Source organism: Nannobrachium achirus (genome assembly GCF_963921795.1).
Source record: "Nannobrachium achirus genome assembly, chromosome: 15".
Lineage (NCBI taxonomy): Eukaryota > Metazoa > Chordata > Actinopteri > Myctophiformes > Myctophidae > Nannobrachium > Nannobrachium achirus.
In genome coordinates, this window is record NC_137822.1 from 20,580,253 (window position 1) to 20,602,350 (window position 22,098).

At 42.2% G+C, this 22,098-nt stretch overlaps 1 protein-coding gene across 2 annotated transcripts in view; it reads left to right on the forward strand.

Moving 5' to 3' along the window:
• The window catches only part of rabgap1 (RAB GTPase activating protein 1), a 155,784-nt gene that overhangs the window by 51,604 nt on the left and 82,082 nt on the right, over positions 1–22,098 (forward strand). For both annotated transcript variants that reach the window (XM_080742477.1, XM_080742478.1), the window contains 6 exons: positions 3,244–3,310; positions 6,063–6,165; positions 9,084–9,253; positions 10,339–10,507; positions 14,134–14,227; positions 17,466–17,616. In XM_080742477.1, the coding sequence (XP_080598603.1) occupies positions 3,244–3,310; positions 6,063–6,165; positions 9,084–9,253; positions 10,339–10,507; positions 14,134–14,227; positions 17,466–17,616 (754 nt within the window). The remainder of the gene's footprint in view (positions 1–3,243; positions 3,311–6,062; positions 6,166–9,083; positions 9,254–10,338; positions 10,508–14,133; positions 14,228–17,465; positions 17,617–22,098) is intronic.

Consider the following 22,098-nt stretch of genomic DNA (forward strand, 5'->3'; position numbering starts at 1 on the left):
GAACAAAATTTAAATGAATTTGTTGATGGTCTGGATTTCTAGAAGATAGCCTAATGTTAGACCATACTGTGTCCCAACAAAAGTCAGGGTCCAAATTTGGTACATCATTCCTCCAAACAGTATCAACAGATAGGGGCCCATAACTACAGTCTAATAAAAAACCATAGAGGGTGGAAACCAAACCTCTTGTTCTATTACCATCACAGATAAACTCATGGAAGGGGTGCAATCTAAGGGGAGCTTGCCATGGGACCCCATAGGTCCTCATGGACGTTCTCAGTTGGAAGTAGAAAAAAAGGGTATTTCCAGGCAGATTGAAGATGTCACACAAATCTCGAAAAGGTCGTAAACCATTTCTATCAAATAAGTCCCCTAATGTACGAATCCCCTTAGCCCTCCACCTTGGAAAGCGAATGGGGCGATCCTCGATTAAAAGTCTTTGATTATTGAACACTGGGGAAAATAAGTTCCATTTACAATCAATCTTACACATCTTTTCAGCTGCCCTCCATACTGCCACTAAATGAGAAATGATAGGTCCAAAGCGAACTTTGCATTGATGTGTAGTTATGTTTGAATAGATAAGATCTCTCAATTCAACAGGCTGCACTAAACTCTCCTCAAGCTCTCTCCAAGAAACCTTATTTGCTGGGTTAAACCAATTTAAAAGGGGGCGGAGCGTGAAGGCCCAATAATAAAATTTAAAGTTGGGCAATGAAAGGCCGCCATCATCTCTAGCACGTTGTAATAGAGAAAGTTTAAGACGAGGGCGTTTCCCTTTCCACACAAACTTAGATATCGAAGAGTGAAGCTTATTCCAGTATTGCGGCGGTGGTGGCAAAGGGAGCATAGAGCTTACAAAGTTAACCCTAGGAAGAACATTCATCTTTATGATTGAAACTCGAGCTTGGAGAGAGTTGGGCAAAGATGACCATCTATCTAAATCAAGACAAATCTTATTTAGAGTGTCACCATAGTTGTTCTTAACAATAGCCTGAAGAGAGGGGAAAATATCTATGCCAAGATATTTGAATTGGCTTACTACTGGGATTATGGGCGGCAGGATAGCAGATCTCATCTGATCATTTAGAGGTAGAAGGGCTGACTTCGTCCAATTAATTTTGTAGCCGGAAATGGAACTGAACTGATCAAAAATTTGAAGGACGTGAGTAATTGACTGTGGTGCTTTCTCAAGGAACAGTAGAATATCATCAGCATATAGGGAAATGCGATGCTGTGTGTTGTTAATCGAAACAGGAGTAATATCTGCAGACTGACGCACTGTCTGAGCCAAGGGTTCGAGTGAAAGTGCGAAAAGGAGAGGACTAAGGGGACAACCCTGCCTTGAAGATCTGCCAATCGTGAATAGCGGCGAACAGATCTTACCGGTTAGGACCATCGCTGACGGATTAGAATAAAGTACTTTAACAAAATGTATGAATGAAGCACCAAATCCCATTTTATCTAGTACAGCCCACAGGTAAGACCATTCCAGACGATCAAATGCTTTCATCGCATCGAGCGACAAATGATGTGAAATGTTAAAACAAAAATGCAAAATAGATGTATGACATACAGATATTCAGAAAATGTATGTTTTGATTGGGTCAGAGGATGAGGTTATATACAGCTCCTGCATTATTTCCTGTCAAAGTTTTTTTTTGTTTGTCTTTTCTTCTCCCGGCATGTCTACCTTATGCAGTTTAAAAGGTCTTCTTCCAGACATTACAGTGCTCACCACGGGCTCTGCCTGAGGGCTCCTGAATGTTTCAGTGTTCCAACAAGGAGACCTTGTTCTCAGTCTGTGGAACAATACCACACCTGATGTCAGATCAGCAACCTCTTGCTTCCTCCCTGGAAACCCACACCACTCACTTATTTTTAACCACTCGACGTCGTTCAGAATCAGCAAATAATAGCCGATTTACACTCGACGTGTTCTGAGCTTGTAGACTGGCTGTTTTAGCTATATTTGCACGACACCTACTGTGTACATACATGGTCGTAGTGACAATGTATAAAATAGGGTTTAATAAAGGTGGAAAGGATTCAGTAAAAAGGGGCAGAGATTAGGTCCTTCCATCCGCTTCAGTGGAGAAGCGTCAGCCTAAAAGAAGTCCAGACATTCATAACAAAGTCACTGCTTGCGCACGTATAAACCAGGTAACCCTTTCCATATACAGGTGCGTAGGTATGTGCGTCTATCTGTCAGTCAGGGTTTAAGTGTTCCGGTGCTGTCGCAAAGCTGGTGATTGATGCGAGGGCCTGAGAGGCAGTAATGAAGCTGTTGGTGGTTTGTTATTATTTTAGGAAAGGTCTGGACCAGGTCAGGATAGGAGATGGACTGTGTTGAAGCGCTGTGTTTAATGTTCTGCATGTTCTGGACTGTGTTAAAGAGGATATGTCCAGGAAGCTACTGGTGGTAATGTATGTGTGATGATGTATTAGGACTGGTCTCACTTTAACCTATTAAGATCGGGAACGCATTATTACGCATTATTTCATGCTTTAACTATTAAAAAATAGCAGATATACAAGCTCACAGCGCAAGCTTGTAGATCTGCTATTTTTCAAAAATCCTGAAAGTGTCTCCTAAATCCTTTTAAGATTTTTTGGAAAAACCTATGTTTCTATGTCAGTGGTTCTCAAACTTTTTCATGTCAAGGACCCCCAAAATGATATGTATTTGACCACAGACCTCCTTTTCAAAATGTTGTTCCAGCGACCCCCAAGAAGCAAATATTTGAGTTACAAATGGTCGCTTTTAAAAAGATATATTCATGATTTTTCAAAAATAGCAGATCTACAAGCTCACAGTGCAGCACTTGGTGCTGCGCTGTGAGCTTGTATGTATATCTGCATTTTTTCATTAGTTAAAACATTCAATAATTCTAGGCCTAAATGGGTTAAAAAGAGATTTATTATGTCTTGTTTCTGTTCTCTTCAGCCTCTCTCTCTTTTATTGCCTTTCTTTTTTGAGTATGCTCTCTGGTCTCTATATTCATCTTTTCTTCTCTCTCTCTCCTGTGTCTGTGTGTGTGTGTGTGTGTGTGTGTGTGTGTGTGTGTGTGTGTGTGTGTGTGTGTGTGTGTGTGTGTGTGTGTGTGTGTGTGTGTGTGTGTGTGTGTGTGTGTGTGTGTGTGTGTGTGTGTGTGTGTGTGTGTGTGTGTGTGTGTGTGTGTGTGTGTGTGTGTGTGTGTGTGCGCATATGTATGTGCATGTGCACGTATGTCTGCCCTCCAGGTGTTTTGGTCTCCTGTTAAGCCCAGGGAAAAATGTGAAGAACAGCGACATGCACCTGCTCGATCTGGTGGGTGACTGTGTGTGTGTGTGTGTGTGCGTGTGCATGTCTCTTTGTGAGTAATAGAGTGTGCGCTAGTTGGTGAGTGATGGTAATTAAGTGTTCTATTGAATATTCCGTAGCTCAAAATTTTAAAAACTAAAAAACTAAAACCGGTTCACTGAATCAGAAGTCAGAACTATGGCTATGCGGTACATAGGGATGGGACCATATGACATTTTTATATCACGATTATTGTGACTAAAGAAATCGCGATTTACGATATAATCGCAATAATCAAAATATCCCCTCAACATCCATGCATTATCCTGGGGCGGAATATTTGCCAAAAAATAGCAGATGTACAAGCTGACAACGCGTGTTGTGAGCTTGTAGATCGGCAAATTTTTGGCAAAGAGATTTGATAGAGAGTGAAAAAAAGACTGTATCAAGTACATATATTATAAGTATGTTATAATAGAGGGTTTAAATGGTACCGTTTATGCAGCTCGGCAAATAAAAGGTGAATTGATCCCAGTGCATGACGGAGGACAATTTCACGATAAACGATTATCGTGAGTGTTTTTTTATCACTAAATGATAAAATATCACTTAACGTCCCATCCCTAGCTGTACATCTACATAACATAACCACTTTCATCTGGTGATGAGCGCGCAGGCTCGATTCTTGAAGAAAACCTGTGGCTATTAGGGCTGTCACGATTATGACATTTTACATGACGATTAATTTTCTCTCAAATAATTGCGATTAACGATTTAATTGTGTTTTTGTCATTGACAATTACATTTCTGTTTGGCTTTTAGGCTTTGAAGTTACACATGGTAGATATGACACATAAGCTAAATATACAAAGAAATTACTTGACATATTTGACAACTTTATACTTAAAAAAGAACATTGATAGTGGAAATAGCCGATCTACAAGCTCACAACGCGTCGCGATGCGACGCGTTGTGAGCTTGTAGATCTGCTATTTCCACTATTTTTGACATGGAAACGATTATGACGATTATGAAAAATAATCAGGATTATCTCAAATAATCACGATTAGACGATTATGTAATAATTGTGACAGCCCTAGTGGCTATGATACTCGGCTGCCATAAGTAGATCTGTTGAAGTTTAAATTCACTTAAAGGAAGCCTGTTATGCTCAATTACAGTTAATATATTTGATTCTGGAACTCCACTAGAGTACAAGCTAAAAAAAAAAAATCTTATTTATCTTATGTCCACCAAAGCGGTCCCTGCTGAAAACGCCAGGCACTCGTCTAAAACGCGTCTAGCAGATTACCAAGCATGTTTAGGAGTAGAGCGCTCGTTTTCGCCAGCATCGGCAGGTTACTGTCAGAATACAATGGTTAGATGTCACAGTTATTGTCCACGACATTGCAAGCGGCGCAAAGGCCAGCGGACCTTGGTCCTGCTCTTCGCGCCCGAGCGCCGCAGGCGCGAGTGCCCGCGAAGTTACGAAGCCGTGGTGAATGCAATCGTTATATTTACGGCCTGGGCAAGCCCACGATAAACGCATTCTATTCACCTCCTCTGCCGCGGTCCAAGTGACTACAATGGAGCGCTCCCTACCTCCGGTTCAGCCAATCACAAGCTTGGGTCCTAAACCATGTCCTTAAACAAGCTTGGTAATCCACTAGACGCGTCTAAAACGGCCACCTGGGTGCGCTTGGGGGCAATTTGGAGGCCGATTTGAGACACTTTTGTTGCCTCATCATAACATGTCAGCACTTTTGTGGTGGACTTGTGGTGTCTATCCCTACCCGTTCTTCACTGTGATTGGCCGGCCAGGTCAAGAGTCACAGTCGCAGGGTTCTACCCAAACTCTCTGAATGTTGAGCCCATTGCTCACAGGTATTACTTTATCATTACAACTTTGGCCACATTTAATATCTGACATTGTAGTGGGAACCCCCTCTCAAAATGCACTGTAAAGCCAGATATATACTTATAGCAGTGTAACTGCTATAAGTATATAGCAGTTACACTCCTATATACCAGTCAGTGCACGATGTGTGTGTATGTTTTTGTTTGTGTATGGCTGTGTGTGTTCATGTTTGTTAAAGTGCATAGTCTGCATACACGTTAACATTTCTGTAATAATAATACAAGTTTATTTTTATAGCACCTTTCATGACATGAAATGCAGCTCAAAGCGCTTTACAGAGCAGAAAATGAAGAACAAGTAGGGGTGGGCGATATGGTGATAAATATCGCTGAGACGATACAATGTCTCCACGATATGCCTTTTCAGAGATATTGTATGTATCGTGATACAATGAGGGAGCCTTATAAAAAATCCTGTTGAATTGTTAATACAGAGATTCATTGCAGAATTAATTTGAACCTTAATTTTGGTCTAAATCAGTAGTTCTCAATCTTTAAAATGCCCCTTAACTCTGACAGTTTAACGTCAGAGTTAAGGGGTCCATTTGGTTTCATTTGTATACTGTCAGAGTTACATACTTGTAAGGGTCAATTTAGGCCTCTCAAAAGGAACCCAGTCCCTGGACTCCACTTACCACTTGTCTAAATGGTCTGTTACTGCTTTTTCTTTTAGTTTTTTGTTACCTTGTAGGTGGTTGTACTGTTAAGTAACTTGTTAAATAACCATAAAAAACAACATGAAAAAGAATCGCGATAATATCGTGTATCGCTATACAGCTTGGGAAAATATCGTGATATTGTATTTTTCCATATCGCCCACCCCTAAGCACAAGTGCTTAACAGTACACATGTTCCTCTCCAGGAGTCAATGGGGAAGAGCTCTGACGGGAAGTGTTACATCATCACAGGAAGTTGGAACCCCAACACGCCTCAGTTCCAGGCTGTGAATGAGGACACGCCTAAAGGTGACAATAATGTTCCCAGCAGACCAGGTTAAAGAAATGCTTACTCACAATACGTATACAAAATAAGAATACAGTGAGTACACTAAATGGCAAAAGTAAAAGTTCATGTTCATTTGAAAATAGCAGATATACAAGCTCACAATGCGCTGCAATGTGACACGTTGTGTTGTGAGCTTGTGTGGCGAGGTTAAAAAGTATAAAATGCCATTTCTACCACTTTTTCTAGTCACGTGTTCAAATACTGGATTCTGATTGGCTAAATTCCGGAGGTTATGACAAAACAACTGCCGCAAAGTTGTATGAGGACTTGTCCGAGATCAATGCACCTCAGTGTACATCCGGGGACTTCAGGAGGTAGTCGGAACACCTTTCCCCCAACCAACAAATGACGGTGGCAACGGTCCTATGTTTACTAACGTGCATGCTATAGTCGCCGATTTATTTGGATCCAATGCAATCCGCCAACTTTAAAGCCCCTTTTCTCTGAACCTATGCCTTTCTGGAAGCGAACAGCCTCTATTACGGCCGGAACGGTACTTCTAACTGACGTTAGCTTAGCTGTAAGCTAGACGCATGGATTAGTATGGAGTTGGCGCCATCTGTTGGTGAGTAGAAGATGTTGTTTGTGGAACTATCTGCTGTCTCGCGGAAGTTTTATAGGCATTAATGATTGTAACTTAAGATCCTTGCAAGTTACAACTATGTGTTTTCTTTCATGTATACGGGAAAAAGTGGTAGAAAAGCTATTTACCACTCGGGGTCGGACATTATGCTCTCATAATGTCCTGAGTGAGGGTGTTATCGGACTCGGCTGCGCCTCGTCCGATAACACCCTCACTGCGGACATTATGAGAGCATAATGTCCTCTCACTCGGGGTAAATTGCTTACGTTGCCAACAACGCCACCTGGAGGACCATAGAGCCCAGGAACTCTACTTAAAACTCAGAATTAAAAAAGGCAAACAGGTTCTTTAAAACCAGGGTTGAGCAGAGTTAAAATACAACACCAAGGGTTAACAAAATACAAAAGGTTTATTACAACAGAATGCCCAACTTGATTAAAACATAATCAGAGTCCCCTTAAAACCATGTCCATGTGGTCCCTTTAGAATAGAACAGTCCATCATGTCATCAGTCCATATATTGGCCTCAGTTTCTTCTCTCTGGGGTTCTCCTTGAGGGTCGGAAACAATCCAAATCAGTTACACTGTCTCACAAATTATACACTGTTCCCAATCATTGCACACAAACAATAAAAACTCAATAACATATTAAAAAGTTAAAGTAATAAAAACATGCAATGATCTATTAAAACGTGCAAATCAAAGTTAAGACAGTGTTTCAATGACTAGATTAAAAGTCCCAAATGGAGGCCTTTCAGTGAGCGATACTACTAATTAAAAGGATAACACTAAAATGACTAAAAACAACACAGCAGGCACACATGTTGATTGCAGAGTCATAGAGGGGCACTTCGCTCGTAAGAGGGGCAAGTCTTGACTTGGCCCCTCTGCTGAGTTGATTCGGCTTCCCCTCTTTCGCTCTGGTCGCCCATCCTGGGGAAATGGCACCACCGCTGCCGTCTGTCCAGCGCGGCTGCTGACCCTCTGCTGCACCGCTGTTCTGCTGGACATTTCGGGACGTTTCTGTCAGCGTTTCTGTGTGGTTCTGGCTCTGATTTCCCCGGTGGCATATCGTGTCGCGTTCTCTCAGTGGTGTGCTGCATGTTGTCGCATCTCTTCGGGCCTTCTACCCACTGGCGCCTTCTCAGCCCCTCCACAGACGGGTCCTGTCATGGACGGACAGGGCACACCCCACAAGGTGCCTAGCAGCTGTTGCCCCTACTTGGGTGTCCCTTCCTTTGTTTAGGCCCAGAGATCCAGACCCCATCCGTGGTGGCTCTCCTATAGCCTGGCGGGGCCCGACGCTATATCTGTGTTCATTCCTTCCACAGTATAACGTCTGGACTTCCGTTGATTGGCAGCGAGTATACCGATTATTCTGTGATTTGGGCCAATCAGTGACTGCTTCCGCACTATGCTTCCGCACAACAAACGTAGTCTTCCTGACAACAAGTGGAAAGCTTCCCCTGATTGGTCCATGTGTAGACGGTGACGTAGATGCATGCTGCTGCTGCAGCATTTTCAAAACAACAATGGCTGCCCTCGCGATGCAAAAAGTGTAACAGTTAACGCTCTAACCATAAAACAAGCAATAAGTGCAGTTATTTCAGAGTTGGAATCAATTACAACAATTAAAAAGGAACACAGGGGATGCGCTAGTGGAGTTTATCGGCCGAAAAGACGTGTTTGTTTGCCGTTCTTCCGACTGGCTGAGAGATGTTCTGCTACGCTGATTGGTTAGAGGAGTCTGTCTCTCAAGGCAAGTACACCCGCCCACTTTTCAAGCTGCCAATAGGCCAAAAGTCCAGACGTTATACTGTGGAAGGAATGAACACAGATAATAACGTCTGGCTCCGCCAGGCTAGCTCTCCTACCCTCCAGCCAGTTGTTTCTCCTCTGCCCCCTCTTTCAGCTCTGTCTCTCTTTGTGGCTCTGCACTGCAGCCTGCCTTTTAAAGGCCACACCCAATGTCCCAGGTGCAGGCCAATTCCCCAATTAACAGCTCTTCAGACAGCTAGCTTGGCTATTTTCACTACTTCCTAATTTTATTACATTTTTCTCATGGAATTCCTTACATTTATGTTTGTTTTAGTTTTTTTTTTTTTTTTTTTTCTTCCTGAAAAATAGCTATTTCCCCCGTAAATATATATATTTTTTTAAATAATTACAAAACTTTAAGGAAACTTAAAAAAAAAGAAAAAAGTGTCATAATCCTTTCCCGGTCTAAATGGGTTAAACAATCTGAATAAAAGTGACACTGATCATCATCCTCTTTTCTCTCCATTATTTTCCTAGATAAGTTTATGTACATGACAACAGCAGTGGACCTAGTGATAACGGAGGTAGAGGAACCAGTTCGTTTTCTACTGGAGACGCGGGTCCGAGTCTGCTCCCCTAATGACAGGCTCTTCTGGCCTTTCAGTAAGCGCAGCTTCACCGAGACCTTCTATCTTAAACTACGACAGGTACTGTATGTCCATAATGACAGTTTGCATAGTGCAGTCACATGTATCCTTAACCCTAGTGTCTCAATTCTGGGATAATGATCATAAGAGGCGAATATTCCGCGAAAATGGGTGAGCATTCTGCAGAAATAGCCGATCTACAAACTCACAAAGCGTCACGTTGTTGACTGGCTGTTTTGGTGAAGAGATTTGGTGCGTAAGGGAAAGGGGAGGGGGCCCGAGTACAGATCCCTGGGGGACCTCATCCATTCGAAGTGTATACCATACAGTGGTTAAGGATCTAATTGTGCGTTCAAACATGAAGAGATATATATATATTTTTTTTTTCACTTTGGTCGCGTTGGTCAGCGTTGGAAAAATATATGTCCCGTTGGAATCAAGGCAAAACACATGGAAAAAAGGGAGTCCCAAAACCAAAACATTTCCGTGTCTCCGGACAACATCAACGCTGATTGGCTGTCAGGACGTGATGGGTGGAGCCGGGGAGAAAGCGAAGGTCGCTTCAGTTGGATTTTTCCAGCTGGGGCAACGATAACGAGGCGACAATTCACGTCGCCCCGTTGTCTCGTTCGTGTTGCGCATCATCTCGCCTTTGTATTGACTTTTTATGTACAGTAATCGCGCCTCTCGAACTAGACGGAAACGTAATATTCTATTGAATTAATTGCAAAGGATTTACGCCGTTTGATAACAGTTTTGTGCCCCCTAAATCAGTGGTTCTCAACCTGTGGGTCGGATCCCCAGGGGGGTCCCCAAATTATTTTTGGGGGGGGTCCCCAGATGATTGTCAAATTGTCAAATATTATAGGCAGAAATTATGAAAATAGCAAATATCTACATGGTCACATGCTCACAACGCCTCGCAAAGCGTGTAGATCTGCTATTTTCACAATATAACTGTGTTATTCAAAATGTAATGGCTCAACTCTAAGTGCTCGTCAGGGTGGGGGGGGGGTCCCCAGTTAAAATATGATTATTTGGGGGGTCGTGACCTGAAAAGGTTGAGAACCACTGCCCTAAAATGGTCAATGTTTTACAGAAGAAATGCAGTCAACGTTTCCTCACTGTTTTTCTTTTCTTATCAGATGGAACGTAAGGAGCGTAAGAGTCCCTCCTCAGACACCCTGTATGAAGTGCTGAGTCTGGAGAGCGAGACGGAGAGAGAGCGGAGGAAGACCACCGCCAGCCCTGGCATCCTGCCCACTGGGCCTGGGGCCACGGTGCCCTCGCCCCCCGAGGACGACGAAGAGGAAGGTGAGGAAGGCTCATCTAGGGCTGTCACAATGATTACATAGTCGTCAAATCGTGATTATTTGACATAATCGCGATTATTTTTCATAACGTCATAATCGTTGCCATGTTGAGAAATATGTTAATATAGTTTCAAACACTATAAAAAGTAGTGGAAATAGCAGATCTACAAGCTCACAACGCGTCGCATCGCGATGCGTTGTGAGCTTGTAGATCGGCTATTTCCACTATCAATGTTCTTTTTGAAGTATAAAGTTGTCAAATATGTCAGTAATTTCTCTATATTTAGGTTATGTGTCATATCTATCATGTGCAACTTCAAAGCCTAAAAGCCAAACAGAAATGTAATTGTCAACTACAAAAACACCATTAAATCGTTAATCGCAATTATTTGACAGACAAATAATCGTCATGTAAAATGTCATAATCGTGACAGCCCTAGGCTCATCTCTGGATTCCACGTCGGTGGTTCTCAACTTGGGCTTGGGGTTGAGTGGGTTCCAGGGGGGTCCACAGCAAATTGAGTTTGTATAGCATACAAATACTTGGTAACGCTTTACTTTACAGTACGGTAATTACCAGTTAATTACTAGGTAATTACCAGGTAACTATTATACTTTTGTCTGTTCTTGAGAGACTACTACTGTATGTCAGTGGTTCTCAAACCTTTTCATGTGAAGGACCCCCAAAATGATATGTATTTGGCCACGGACACCCATCTCAAAATATTTAGTTCCAGGGACCACCCAGAAGCAAAATTTGAGTTACAAACGTTCGCTTTGAAAATACATATATTCAAAGATTTGCACACATTTTCACGACTTTTTCAAAAATAGCAGATCTACAAGCTCGCAGCGCGGCACTGGTGCCGCGCTGTGAGCTTGTATATCTGCTATTTTTCACTGGTTAAAGCATTCAATATCTCTGGATTCTACGTCGGTGGTTCTCAACTTGGGCTTGGGGTTGAGTGGGTTCCAGGGGGTCCACAGCAAATTGAGTTTGTATAGCATCAAAATAAGTTGAACCACTTTAAACCTACATACTGTACAGTAGATCGGCTATTTGAAAATAGACCATCTATAATCTCACAACACTTGTAAATCTGCAATTTTCTTCACCCTATTTTGATAGGGATATGACCTGATGTTGAGAGGAATTTGGTTTGAGCGTTGAAAAGTGGGAGTGTCGTCATACAGTAATAAGACATACTGTTGAAGATTGATTGATGGGTGGATCTCATAATAGCATTGATTGAAACTTGTTGGTTCAAGCCTACCTTACATTTTCTTTTACAGGAAGAAATTTGAATGTAAAAAAATAAATAATCCAATACAAATGAATTCATTTGTTTTGGCATAATATTGTTAAATAGTTGCACTGTGTATGACAGAGGATGTATTTATTGTTAAAAAGATACTTTTTCATCTCATCTCGACTAGGGACAGATAAACACTGTCTTTTCCCACGTGCTTTTCAGCCTCCTCACTGTGGCATAAACAAACCCCTCCAGAAATAGTCCTGTGAACCTCTGTAACAGAAATCCCACAGTAGTTCAAGCAGTATGTTAACCTAGAATTATTGAATGCTTTAACCAGTGAAAAATAGCAGATATACAAGCTCACAGCGCGGCACCGAATGCCGCGCTGTGAGCTTGTAGATCTGCTATTTTCGAAAAAGTCGTGAAAATGTGTGCAAATCTTTGAATAGATGTATTTTCAAAGCGAACGTTTGTAACTCAAATTTTGCTTCTGGGTGGTCCCTGGAACTAAATATTTTGAGACGGGGGTCTGTGGCCAAATACATATAATTTTGGGGGTCCTTCACATGAAAAGGTTTGAGAACCACTGACATAGTAGTCTCTCAAGAACAGACTAACTGAGCTCCATTTAAGTGAAAAGGACCTTTTCTTTGATGATGGCTAGCCAGATTGCTGACATAGAAATATAGGTTTTTCAAAAAGTCTTAGAAGGATTCAAAAGACACTACTGGAATCGTGTCAAAATTCTAATTTTCACGATTTTTCAAAAATAGCAGATCTACAAGCTCACAGCGCTTAGTTAAAGCATAGAATAATGATACACAATACAGTGTACCCATTCTAAATGGGTTAAGGCCTGATTTATACTTGGTCGTATGACGGTGCCCCATCCTCGCCCCCACAAATTAATAAGCAGATCTACAGCTATGCGACTCGTTGTGAGCTTGTAGATCAGCTATTCCCGGTGAGTGGAACGCAGTCATACGGACGGAGCACAAATTTAGGGAGCTCAGAAGTGTGTTTGTGTCTACACGTGTGCTGTCTTGCTGTGCTCATCTGTCTGTGTTTGTCTTTGGTCTGCTGGCCTTTTGGTTGAGTTTAGTCTCACTCTCTAAACTGTTTGCGTAGTGATCACTCCACTCTGTTTCATTGCTGTCGGGCAGAAACCTCCTATCTCCTTTAGGGATGGGACAATAATCGTTATTATCATTTGTCGTGCTAAAAAAACACTGAATTCAATTCAATTCAAAGGAGCTTTATTGGCATGAGAAAACATACATTTTACATTGCCAAAGCATGTGTCAAAACTTAATAAAAACAGTTGAAAATGGGGAACATGTGTACGGTTGGAGGGGGTACAGCATTGTGTTAATAGAGCTATGTTACATTTTGTCGTTATGTACAGTATGTACACGGTATGAAAACCACTCACGATAATCGTATCGTGGAGATTTACATTTACACAAGCTCACAGCGCGGCACCGAGTGTAGCTTGTAGCTATTTTTGAAAAATCGTGATTTATATAATTTTTGTCTTTATAGTTTGAATATATCTTTTTAAAAGCATAACTCAATTTCAACTCATATATTTGCTTCTGGGTGGTCCCTGGAACAACATATTTTGTGGTCCGCAGGCCAAATACATTGAGAACCACTGATTTAGAAGAAGGATTTAGAAGAAATGTTTTGAATCTGGTCAAAAATATTCAAAGCACAAATAGGTCTTGCAAAAATAGCAGATCTACAAGCTTGCAGCGCGGCACTGAGTAACCGCATTGCGAGCTTGTAGCGAGCTTGTAGCGAGCTTGTATATCTGCTATTTTTTAATAGTCAAAGCATAAAATAATGGTTAAAGTGGTTCAAATCTTAAGTGACACAGATTTGCGTTCAGGTCTAAACTTTAACAGCTTTTTAGAAACCTGAAAAGTAACAGTTTTGGAGATATGAGGTTTCCACCCTACGGAGACTATTTACAATAACTCCTCTAACCTTGGTGTTTTTGTCTGCGCTATAAGTACCCAAATAATCACCCCTGAGCTGTAGAGGGACCTTATAATAATGATAATCTCATATTCAAATCGTATCATACACAGGAATGTCTAAGAGGATTACTTTAAACTTCTCATTCCTTACTGTTTACGCATTGTTATGAGCTCATTTTGAACTTGTTGGAATTTCATAATTGTGACAATTATGCATTTGAACATGGCTTTCGCTTGTGTGTGTGTGTGTGTGTGTGTGTGTGTGTGTGTGTGTGTGTGTGTGTGTGTGTGTGTGTGTGTGTGTGTGTGTGTGTGTGTGTGTGTGTGTGTGTGTGTGTGTGTGTGTGTGTGTGTGTGTGTGTGTGTGTGTGTGTGTTAATGACGTCCAGATAATGACGAGCCTTTACTGAGTGGGTCAGGTGATGTTTCTAAGGAGTGTGCAGAAAAGATCCTGGAGACCTGGGGGGATCTGTTATCTAAGTGGTGAGTCCTTTACATCACACTCTCTCTCTCTGTGTTGTCTCTTGCTCTCACACACACATCTGTCAATCAAACGGCCTCTCACTCGGACATACTGTACACCAGGGTTCCCCAATAGGCGGCCCGCGGGCCATTTGCGGCCCGCGGGGGGCTACTGTCTGGCCCCCACCAACCCCAGTAATAATATTGAGATGGTATAAGAGCAGCAACAACACTAGTATATCGTCATTGTCGGGTGGAAAACCCGTATCTCAAAATGTGTACGTTCTTTCGCAAAGTAAAGCGCTGCTTCATCAAACAAGGCCGTCGCACAAAAGTAGTGAAAACAGCAGATCTACAAGCACACAACACCTCGCGGTGCGAGGCGCTGTGTGCTTGTAGATCGTCTGTTTTCACTAGTTTAAATCATTTTTAAAACGATAAATGCAAAACGAACGGTTTTGGATATACAAGATTTTCACCCGACAACGACGATATCTGAACTGTCACTGGAGTAGCGGGAACGCCACCGTCGCCCCCTGCAATGTTGTGGCCCTCGGCTTGGTACCCTAGACATAATTTAGCCCTTGGGGATAACTAATTGGGGAACCCTGCTGTACACAATATTCAACGAATTGTGTAAATTATATGACAGAATTGATTCTATAACTCTACAGACAGGTACTGTAGAGAGAGACTCAATGTGCTCGCAAAGAATTATGCAATCATTATACAAACAGATATACAAAGTGCAGCCCCCACCCACCCACCCACCCACACAAAAACAAATTATAAAACTCACCCGTCCACAATTCAAATGACCCACTTCCACAATAATTCTAGTGTGTCATGTTTAGCATCCCAAGTGCACAGGTGCTCTCTCGGGTGGCACGTGCTGTCCAGATGCAATGCACAATTACAAATATCCAAACCAATAACAATAATTATGTTGGGATTACTTGCGATTATGATAAGGCACATGGCTCGAGGGAGGGGTTGTGTATCATTGCATCATGCCAGAAAATGGTCAAAGGTACCGCGTGTTGACCTGGCTGTTATGTTTCCATCACTGCCGACGGAGACAATAAATACTATTACCTATTGCAGTAGTTTGTCTAAGGAATGAACACTGATTGTAAACTTTAATGTCTAAACCGCTACAACAAAAAGTGAGTAACCCCTAAGTGAAAGTCTACAGTAAGTCCTGCGTGCGTGCGTGCGTGCGTGCGGTTGTGTGTTTGAGTAGAGTAGTCTACATTACACATGCACACAGACACACAACGCACACTAAGTGATTGCTTTGTTTCCCTGTGCATCAGAAAATGCTATGCATTACATAACCCAATGCTAGGAACAGAAAAAGAAGCACAAAACAAACTGGGGGAAGAGTGGGATTAATGTAGGGGGGAAAAAGTGAGAGTCATCAGGGATTCAGGGACCTTTCTGTCAGCTCTGATCATGTTTAAGTTGGTCAGTAGGTACGGCTATGGCTTCAAGGATTCTGCATAGTTTTGAGGTTTATGAGGTGAACCTTGGTCAAACCCTTCCCCCCACTGCCCTTTATCTCTCTCTCTCTCTCTCTCTCTCTGTGCCTTTAAAGCTGTACTGTGGAAGCTGCTCAACTAATGGTCAGTAGCGGTATTGCTTTTTTCGGCCGGAGTCGCCGCCGCGGACCACCGCGGCCGTCACGAGCACCTCCGCCTCGCCGATACGCATCCGTAGAGCCGTCTCCCGTTTTTAGACCAGGATTGAGGGAGTAGCAAGCAAGATTCCTTCACCAATGTAAACACAGTTGCTGAGGGAAGCTACTTCCTTTAGAGACAGCAAGACTCGCTGTGATTGGCCGGTGGTGTATGATCTGCGCTGTGATTGGCCGGTAGTGTATCATGTGGGAGATGACATCATTTTGCCGGGAAATTCTCCCCCCCTCACAACTCATAGAAAACATATAAAGAGAAGGCTTCAGAAGCTGAAAATAACAGAGTGGGTGTTCTAAAACTTTAGCGATTTAACAGTTAGGACAATTTTAAGATTTGTTTTATAAAAAAAGTTACATGGTATAACTTTAACATTCTCTAAATCTTTTTCCTCTTCGTCTGTGTGACCACAGAGGCCCGTGTGCGGAGAGTGGTGCCACATTTACACCATTTACCAAAATGTCTCATTTATCGTTCAGTAACTTCATTCACTTTTGGCCCATGGTCTCCAGACGAAAACTTTAACTTTGCATGTCATTTTCTTTTCTTTTGACTCCAGTATGAAAGTAGAATGAGAAAATATGGTGTACTGCATTATTCCTGTTTTTTTCCCACCTTTTTATTCCCCAGGTCCTACAAATTAACTGTTTATTGTTTTATTAATTAATGAATCAAAATGTTAGGCATGGCCTGGTGATGTACTGTAGATGTGACCTCCAGGCACAGCTTGTGCCCAACATTTGGCATACATAAAAAGGTTTTATTCTTTTGAGATTCTCTTGTGAGAACAGAGAGCCCAAGCGTGTATGATTGGGCATGTGATGCGCGTTTGTCTCTTTCTCGCTTTCTCTCTCTCGCTCTCCCTGTCCATCTGTCTCTTTCTCAGGCAATATCTCACCTCTTAGATAACACCTCATCCGCACTGCACGCGAGCGAGCGACGCAATGTCCCGCGAAATACTGTCTGCATATGGAGCGTCGGCCATTGCTTTGCGACGTAGCCTGAACCAATCAAATAGATAAATAATAATATAAAGTGTTTGGGGGGGTGGGACATGGCCATTTACCTCTATGGACGTCGCCGCGAAACCTCGCTCAAATAGAGGCTCGCGAGCGAAAAACAGGAGGGCTGGACGACGTCGCGGCACGGCGCGTTGTCGCTCGCGGAAGGTCAGGACGTCCTCATTGAAACAAATGTATTTTAATGAGATTTCATCTCATCGCTCGCGCCGCATCGCCGGCAGTGCGGATGAGCTGTAACCCCCAATCACACACATAACAATCCACCACTCCTTCCTCATGATCTATGTCCACTGGGCCGTCTGTGCAGATAATGACACTCCTATTTAGATATCACCTTGGGCCAATGTTACGAAAGGAGCACATACAGTAACATTGTGCTTTGATATTTTAATTGTTCATACAAAGACTCCTTGTATTTTTGAAAATGTTATCTAATATATGAACATTTTTCAAGGTGGAAACGATTATGATGATTATGGCAAAAATTCTGACAGGCCTAAATACAACTGTGTATAATTCCTCCTCTCCATCTTCCTCTTCCAGGCATCTGAACCTATCTGTGCGTCCCAAGCAGCTCCCAGCGTTGGTGCGCAGCGGCGTTCCAGAGGCGCTCCGTGGAGAGGTGTGGCAGCTGCTCGCTGGTTGCCATAACAACGACCACCAGGTGGAGGAGTACCGTACTCTCATCACTAAGGTAAACGGCAACACTCTGTATTGAAAATAGTCTGAAGTTGCACGCCCAACAGTGGAATGAAAACAGCCAGCACTCAATTAAATATCCTTTCATTGATTCTATTTGCGTCACCCAGAAAGAGCAACGGACACGTTTCGACCTGATCGAACAGTTCCATAAGAATGTTGTCTCAGCGACACTTTTCAGTATACTGTGGTATAAAATGGCCTACAATGTTGACAACCTCTGCCTTAGTGTTCCTGTCGGCATCGGTTTGTGCTGGACAATCCTTTGAGTTCCAGAGGGTTTCGCATCTCATTTTTTCATTCCCTTCAGTTCATACTGTCCCATCTCTGAGCCCTCATCCCAAGTCTATAGACACTGTTTCCCACTGTTGACAAAATGTATTGTGTCCTGCTACTGTCTGTTCCACTCTGAGCATCTAGCACAGCAGGCATGACTGGACCCAGCTTGTTTTCTTTGTGTATAAATGAGCTACAGTAGCTGATGCCACTAGCTGATGTAACTGTAATGGCCTACTCGGATTTGGTTAATGTGTGTATTTGCCATGGACAATCATAACACTTTATATCACTTCTTACTCCATTCGTGGGGGAAGAAATTGTCACGTGTTATGTGCTATTGTTTGTATTTTTGCAGAATCTACATTACAGTACCTCAAAATTAGATTAGGTCAAAAAATTGCGATTGAACGATTATGTTAATAACTGTGACAGTCCTATGTGTGTGCATGCATGTGGGTTTAGAGCCAAGATGACTTGGCGCTGCTGTAAATGGTTATCCCCCTTGTGTGTTGTGCACAGTGTGCTTCTTTTCCCCCCCGGCCACAGCCTTGTCCACCATTATTATGTAAAGGCAACATCCTCGGGCAGCGAGCTGGGTCCCAGGTGGTGACAAGATGTTACCCTCGCCCTTTCCTCTGTTCTACTCTCCCTCCCTTTCTGTGTTCCCATCTCCTGACCAGTGGTGTAATGCAGTGTTTCTCAACCACTGTTCCTGGGGACCTTCGGTGTGCCCCTGAGAAGGGTCAAGTGTGCCCCTTGAAACTGCTTGAAAGCCAGTATTGTATTTATCATTTTAAAAATGATTTAAACTAGTGAAAACAGCCGATCTACAAGCACACAACGCCTCGCACCGCGAGGCGTTGTGTGCTTGTAGATCTGCTGTTTTCACTACTGTTGTGCGACAGCCTTGTATGATGAAGCAGGGCTTTACTTTGTGAAGAAATGTACACATTTGAAACTTGGAGATACAAGGTTTCTTCCCGACAGTGACGATATTTATACCCCCGTATTATGTTTGTGTGCCCATGGATTCTTGGGACATGAAAAGTGTGCCCATGCAGAAAAAAGGTTGAGAAACACTGGTGTAATGTAGCAAATACTATTCTCACTGGTTCTGCACCACTTAGTTTTTTCCTGATCATCATTACTCTCATTTACAACTCCTTGCCCATAGCACATTCTAGCACATGTTCCTAAAGTTCAAGCAGAATGTCAGATGTCTGAAACTGAAATAATAGGCCTGTGTTTGTTTGCCAAACTTACGCAGGACATACCTTATTTCCCTTTTAAAGGCCCGCTGTCAGCCCCGAAATTATAATAGTATGATACAGTAGTTCATGTGGTCTCTCTCCAGTGTGGATCCTGAAACAGTCTGAAACTGTCTCAGTGTAATCTGCCCAACAACAGCTGACCAGTACAGTAAGTAGTCATACAGTCAGGCAATACAGACGATTAATTTGATTGGCTTATAATTGCACATCCCCACAATGACATCATAAAAATATTAACTTTTTTTAAGATGATTCTTAAAGTGACAGTAACCCTTTAGGTGACAGGCCCCCTTTAAGAATAAACTCATGAACTGAACTTCCTCATGTTCACTTAGGTCAACTACTAGACTGTACGGGTACACATTATTGTGTATTATTATTTTATTATTATTTTATGCTTTAACTATTGAAAAACAGCAGATATACAAACTCACAGCGAGATTGTAGATCTGCTATTTTTGAAAAATTGTGAAAATTAGAATTTTGACCCGATTCTATAAGTGTCTTTTGAATCCTTCTAAGGTTTTTTAAAAAACCTATGTTTCTATGTCAGCAATCTGGCCAGCCATCGTCAAAGAAAAGGTCCTTTTCACTTCAACTGGGGCTCAGTTAGTCTGTTCTTGAGAGACTACTATGTCAGTGGTTCTCAAACGTTTTCATGTCAAGGACCCCCAAAATGATATGTATTTGGCCACGGACCCCCATCTCAAAATATCTAGTTCCAGGGACCACCCAGACGCCAAATTTGAGTTACAAACGTTCGCTTTGAAAATACATATAGTCAAAGATTTGCTAACATTTTCATGACTTTTTCAAAAATAGCAGATCTACAAGCTCGCAGTGCGACACTCGGTGCCGCGATGTGAGCTTGTATATCTGCTATTTTTCACTGGTTAAAGCATTCAATACCAACCAAAAAAGCAGCAGTTATTTTAACCCATTTAGCCTAGAATGGCTAAATGGGTTAAAATAACTGCTGCTTTTTTGGTTGGTAAAAATGCTTGTTACATTTCCTGCTGCTAATGAAGGCTTATCTTCTCATGACCATGTCGTACAGTACATACCATCCCCATGTGCCAGTAATAGCCTGTTTTGTGTACTAACATTATTCAGCCTGCCCCAGCCAGTGTCTCTGTGTACTTTTGTCCCATAGCTGTGCATTGTATGCACATTCTTCCCCACGACATCTCTGAGCTTTTGTGCCTTATCTCTTCTGTGTTCTATTCACTGTGCGTGTGTGTGTGTGTGTGTGCGTGCATGTGTGTGTGTGTGTGTGTGTGTGTGTGTGTGTGTGTGTGTGTGTGTGTGTGTGTGAAAGGCAAAAGAGTCAGGGGCCTCATTACAGAAAGAAAATCCTACAGTAAAGCCCTTTGCACACAGGCGCGTTTATCCGCACGGATAAAACGGACAATTTTATTTTTTTTAAAGAAAATGATTCTCTACGACCTCATGCACACCGGATCCGAATTAGCCGTGCGACAAGTGGCTGCGGCTATGCGTTTTTTTCTCGATCGAACCCAGTTTGATTTGTGCGTCTTGTCGCATGCGGTAAACAACTCATCACTCCTTTTATGACTCCTTTTGGGATCCGCAACGCCGATTCCGCACAGCATGCACACCAAATCCAATGCGTTTTATTCATGCATCAAACAAAAAAAAAAAAACGCAACTGTCCTGTGTGCAAAGGGCTTTAGTCCTACTTTGCTATTATCTGAAACTCATGGCCTAACTTAGACTGCCTAACTAATCTTAATTTAGGAAATCCTCACTTTGAAATCGGCAGTAATTGTCTTTGGCCTGTTTTTACTGGTTAGAATTTGCCCCATTTTAGTGATTGGTCAGATTGTGCCTTTCAATGTCTTTGTCTCCTGCATTGCTGTTCACTATGGCAACTGTTACAAAGGTAACTGAAAAATAGAGACGGGCCTTCAACTAATGTACATTGCGTCCTTATTTTGGTCATGTCATTTATAGCAAAAATTCTAAAAAAATAGACTAGGCTTAATAGTACTGTATAATGTATGCTTAAATTGTACTTTCGTCAAATGCTGGTGTAGCTTGGCAAAAATAGCAGATCTACAGCTCACACGACAGAGCTCTATGTCTGAGTAGGAGATGTCCAAGGTATTCTGTATTCCCATCAAAACATCATCAGTGAAGAAAATATTCTGGTTTAATAATATTTTTTTCATCATTGAGCACTAATGAAAAGGACCTGCAATAGCAGCGATATTAGCCGTTATACTAGATAGATAGATAGATAGATAGATAGATAGCGTTATTATCATGAAGTCACCCTGAGGCAGCAGATTTTCCCTACTTTAGTAAGAAGAAGATGGCATTTAAAATGGGGTCTGTGCCATCCTTTAATAGGATGTTCCTAAATTAAGACTGTATCTGTATTAGCAGAATTCCTGCAAGGAAAGGATTTTGCCCTACTCTAAACGCAATTTGGAAACTAATTAGTTAGGAAACAAGTCGTTATGTAATGGCAAAAATGCTAAATGGCCTCCTAAACTCTACTACATTAGAATACAGTAGATAGAATGTATGACTTGGGAGGTTTCTATGTATAATGATAACCTTTTCTCAGCCAATCGACAGTACTAGAGCCCGACTAGATCTGGTCCATAGCGTTAGTGGAGTTCTCCCTAACGCTATGTTCCTCTACCTCCCGAATCTTTGGCAAATCCGGAAAGACCCATTGTCTGGTCCAAAAATAACAAAAACTGTTTCGCCCCTCACCAAACCAAAGGTATCAGTGGACAGTTGAAAGCTTACTCTACTTAGTGGACGCGGTCCGAGCCCCACACGCTTTAAATACATTTCTAGGGCTAAATGGAAAATATTCCACTGGATGGAGACACTCTTCCTGGTTGAAGACTGTTTTTACGAAACATCGCTTCCAACGTCGCAGAGTTGAATAA